At 51.8% G+C, this 4,202-nt stretch overlaps 1 protein-coding gene across 1 annotated transcript; it reads right to left on the bottom strand.

Annotated features, from left to right (window-relative positions):
* Window positions 1-203: 203 nt before the first annotated feature.
* LOC119431882 (uncharacterized) lies at window positions 204-2,269 on the bottom strand. The gene is made up of 2 exons (XM_037699325.2): window positions 1,724-2,269; window positions 204-796 (listed from the first exon to the last, which is right to left on the bottom strand). Exons 1-2 carry the CDS (start codon window positions 1,863-1,865, stop codon window positions 342-344), a joined length of 597 nt encoding a protein of 198 aa, XP_037555253.1. The 5' UTR covers window positions 1,866-2,269; the 3' UTR covers window positions 204-341.
* Window positions 2,270-4,202: the final 1,933 nt, after the last annotated feature.

The raw sequence follows: 4,202 nt of genomic DNA, 5'->3' as shown, positions 1-4,202 counted from the left end.
AATGTCGGCAGAAACAGAAAGGGACGTTCCTGCAATCAAATAGAGTCGTTTTAAGCAGGTGAGCGGCAAATATGCATCTAAATAAAGCGCCTCTGCCGAGCGCACCCATAGAAGCGCCAGCAAAGCGAGCGAAAAAGGTGGCCCCCTGTAGCATAGCCACGGCACGCGGGCCGGAGAAGTTACGAGGCACAGCCAGCTCGAACATACAAAGCGTTTATTTGGGGGCGTAGGTTTGCTTTTATCCCCGAAGTGGGAGAGGATGTGGAAGCGAGGAGAAGAAAATGACACGTACTGCGCATGCGCAGAACTCGGTATGACGCAGACACAACACTGCCCTCTCCTCAAAAATGGAACCGCTGCACTGGCTTGCGCTGCCTTGTTGACCGACGCAGGACTTGCTGCGAATCTTCGGCCGGACCTGCGGTAGTTAGGAGAGGAGGGTTGCGAGGTTCAGTGTTGCTTTCCGGAGTTTGGGCAGTAGCTGAAGTACTATCCGGGGCGGCCGCTTCCAAGGGAGTGGTTCCATTGGCGGCCGCGCTTGGACCTGGCGTCTGGTTGGTCCCTGGACCACCAGCAGCCGTATCGTTGACCGGATACCTTGGTGATGAATCCGAGCGGCGGCGTACTTGGTCGACGTGCCGTTTGACGATGGCATTGGGAGTCTCTACGGTTACCATCCGTGCTCCTGTCGCCGATTTGACCCGACCAGGGATCCACTTCTCCCCCTGTCCGTAATTGCGGACGTAAACACTGCTGTCTGGCGGCAGTGTCCTGTCGTCGCTCTCGTCATTTGGACCTGTAATATTCACAGGGAAGCAGGTGTCTAGACGCGATCTTATTTGATACCCGAGGAGCATTTCTGAAGGCGATTTACCAGTCTTAAGAGGCGTTCTTCTATAGTTGAACAGTAGCCGTACCAATTTCTCGTCAAGATCGCCTCCCGTTATTTTCCGAATGCCCTCCTTTATCGTTCGCACCGCTCTTTCAGCAGCTCCGTTTGACTGTGGATGAAAGGGTGCCGTGCACAGATGCGTAATGTTGTTTTTGGCTGCAAATGTGGCAAATTCCTTACTCGTTAACTGTGTGCCATTGTCTGAGACAATTGTACGTCGCACACCAAAGCGGGCAAATATACTCCTCAGAGCCCTTATTGTACTTTCCACATTTGCATGCTTCATAGGAAACGCTTCAATCCATTTGGAGTGCGCGTCCACTACCACTAGCACCATCTTCCCGGCTACCGGTCCTGCGAAATCAATATGTATCCGCGACCAGTTTTCTTGCGTCTTCGGCCAGTTTACGGGAGGTGCAGCCGGTGGCATAGGCAAACTTGCTATGCAAATTTCACAATTAGCCGCGCGCTGCTCTATGTCGCGGTCAAGCCCTGGCCACCAAAATAGTGAGCGTGCCACGGCTTTCATAGCCGATGATCCTTGGTGGGTTTCGTGAAGCAGTTGCAGGAAACGCTCTCGGGCATCACTTGGTATGACGACGCGATTACCCCAGTATACGAGGTCGTGGGCCAAGGACAATTCTAGCCTACGTTCATAATAAGGTGCCAAATCTGGCTGTACGTTTGTCTTGCTTGGTGGCCAACCACGCAACACGTAATGTTGCACCTTACGCAATGTCGAGTCTACGGCTGTTAAGTCCTTCAGTTCACGCGTTGAGACCAAACCTTCATCTAGGCTTTCTAGTGCGAGGACATATTCCGGGGGCTCACCTTCCCCTCCATCTCCGGTCGCCTGCTGTGGTAGTCTGCTGAGAGCATCCGAGTTGAGCAGTTGTTTCCCGGGAACGTACTGAAGTTTGTATTTGTAGCCTCCGAGGTACAGCGCCCAGCGTTGAATTCGCGCAGCCGCCATGGTCGGTGTCTGGCGGTCAGGTCTCAGCAGGCCCACGAGTGGTTGATGATCCGTGACCAACGTAAATTCACGACCTAGAAGATAGTCCCGAAATTTTGTTACACCGAAGATCAGTGCCAACGCTTCACGTTCTAACTGGGAGTAGTTCCGCTCTGCTTGGGTCAGTGTCCTTGAGCGAAAACCGATAGGTCTGTCTACGTTGTTGATACAGTGAAACAGAACTGCCCCGACCCCGAGCGACGATGCATCGCACTCTAGTTTGAGTTCCTTTGTGGGGTCAAAATGCACAAGAATTTGGGCATTTTTCAGACGTTCTTTTGCTTCGTCGAAAGCAGCCTCTTGCGGTGCTTTCCATTGCCACCGCGCGTTCTTTTCCAATAGCTGATACAGTGGTGCTAGGTGCGTTGACATGCTTGGCAAAAACTTTGCATAGAACGTCAACATTCCGATAAATGACCGCAGTTCTGTCACATTCCGCGGATAAGGTGTGCGCATGATAGCTTCCACGTTCTTTTCTATTGGATGGAGGCCCTCGCTGTCAATGCGATGTCCGAGATACATGACTGCCGATTGCCTAAATTTGCATTTGTCATATCGTAACTTGACGCCATGCTCTCGAAAACGCTCTAAGACAGTTTTCAAACGCTTTCCGTTATCGCACTCCTTCTCCGACACGATTACGTCATCAAGGTAGGCTTGAACACCGGGTAAATCACTGATAATCGCGTCAATTTTTCTCTGGAAAATCGACGGTGCCGACGATATTCCGAATGGAAGACGATTATAGCAAAATAACCCTTTATGCGTATTGATTACGCAAAGTTTGCGAGCGGCTTCATCTAGAGGCACCTGGCTATAAGCGTCTCGCAAGTCAAGGGTACTGAAGCATTCAAGGCCGCTTAAAGCTGCGAACATATCCTCGATTACGGGAATCGGATACTGTTCGACTGCGCATGCAGGGTTCAATGTAACTTTAAAATCGCCACAAATGCGTACAGAGCCATCTTTCTTTAGCACCGGCACTATGGGCGTTGCCCAATCCGAGTGACTGACTGGCGATAAAACACCTAGGGAAACAAGTCGGTCCAGCTCTAAAGATACCTTATCGCGTAGAGCATAAGGAAGGGATCTCGCCTTATAAAACTTCGGTATGGCTCCATCTTTGAGGTGCAGGCTTGCGGGAGGACCCTTCATTAGGCCGAGCTCTGTAGTGAAAATGTCTTGGTAGTCCGTGAAAATGGCCTTAAGCTTGCAAGGGTCCATTTCGCTTGTCTTTGTGGCTCCGCAGACCGGAGTCACATGTAGCACCGGAGCGCCAGCTTTGTCTAGTAGCGTCAGCAGGTCCCTTCCGCATAAGCTTGGGCCTTCGCAGTCGAGCACTGTGAGGGAACAGTCCACGAGCACGTCTTTGAAGCCCACACGTAGTGTCAGGTCGCCCAACACCGGTAACGGCCCTGCGTAGCAAGACAACTTGACGCGTGACGGCTTTAGGGTAGGCCAATGGTTCCGATGCCTCATGTACAGCTCCCGAGAAATGACACACACTGGGGACCTGGTGTCGACTTCCATGGCGACTTGCACCCCGCCCCATATAAATGAGCGGCGGATTGGTGGCTCGAGAAAATTTTTTCGCTCCGACACCAAATTCCAAAGGTTGACTTCGTCACTGCTATCGTCCCTTGGGGTGTTTTCCGTTATAGCCAATGTATTAGCGTACATTGCTCTGGCAGGTAACTTCCCGCGGTTAGAGCGGCTTTGACATTTCCTAGCAATGTGTCCCCGCCGGCCACAACGATAGCAACGCGCATTTGCCCATCCGCAACCGACATCATCGTGTTTTGAGCTGCCACACCTTCCGCATTCCAGATGCTCTTCGGCATTTCTGTTTCCTCTTGACGGTGCTTTTTGAGCCGCCTGCAATTTCAATAGAGCTTTTGGCTCGGACGACATTTTCATAGCGTCATTCTCGGCAGCTTCAGCTGAAATTGCCAGCGCTTCGGCCTCAGCTAGCGTTAGGTCGGCCTTTGCTAGTAGTTGCTTCTGCAGAGCCGTTGACCGAACACCGCACACAATACGATCCCTGAGCATCCGATCCAGGGCGTTGCCAAAATTACAGTTATCGGCTATGCGACGTATTTCCACCAGAAACTTCGTGACAGGTTCCCCTTCCATCTGGCAGTGGTTAAAAAACTTGAAGCTCTCCGTTATTTCATGTCGCTTGGGATCATAGTACTCATTTAGGACCTCGACAACTTGCTCGAAGCTCAAAGCGTTTGGAGCTCGCGGTGCGACTTTCCCGGCTAGTACTTGCACGGTTTGCGTGCTCAATGCTGCCAC

Source organism: Dermacentor silvarum, chromosome 10 (assembly GCF_013339745.2).
Source record: "Dermacentor silvarum isolate Dsil-2018 chromosome 10, BIME_Dsil_1.4, whole genome shotgun sequence".
In the NCBI taxonomy this organism is placed as follows: domain Eukaryota; kingdom Metazoa; phylum Arthropoda; class Arachnida; order Ixodida; family Ixodidae; genus Dermacentor; species Dermacentor silvarum.
The sequence above is the reverse complement of the archived record's forward strand: the minus strand, read 5'-3'. Positions and strand labels throughout refer to the sequence as shown.

Excerpts from the sequence above, each read along its gene's own strand:
- LOC119431882 (XM_037699325.2), bottom strand. The coding sequence starts at position 1,865 with ATGGCGGCTGCGCGAATTCAACGCTGGGCGCTGTACCTCGGAGGCTAC. Across the intron at positions 797-1,723 it reads GACCGGAGATGGAGGGGAAG|GTCCAAATGACGAGAGCGAC; the intron begins GTGAGCCCCCGG and ends TGAATATTACAG.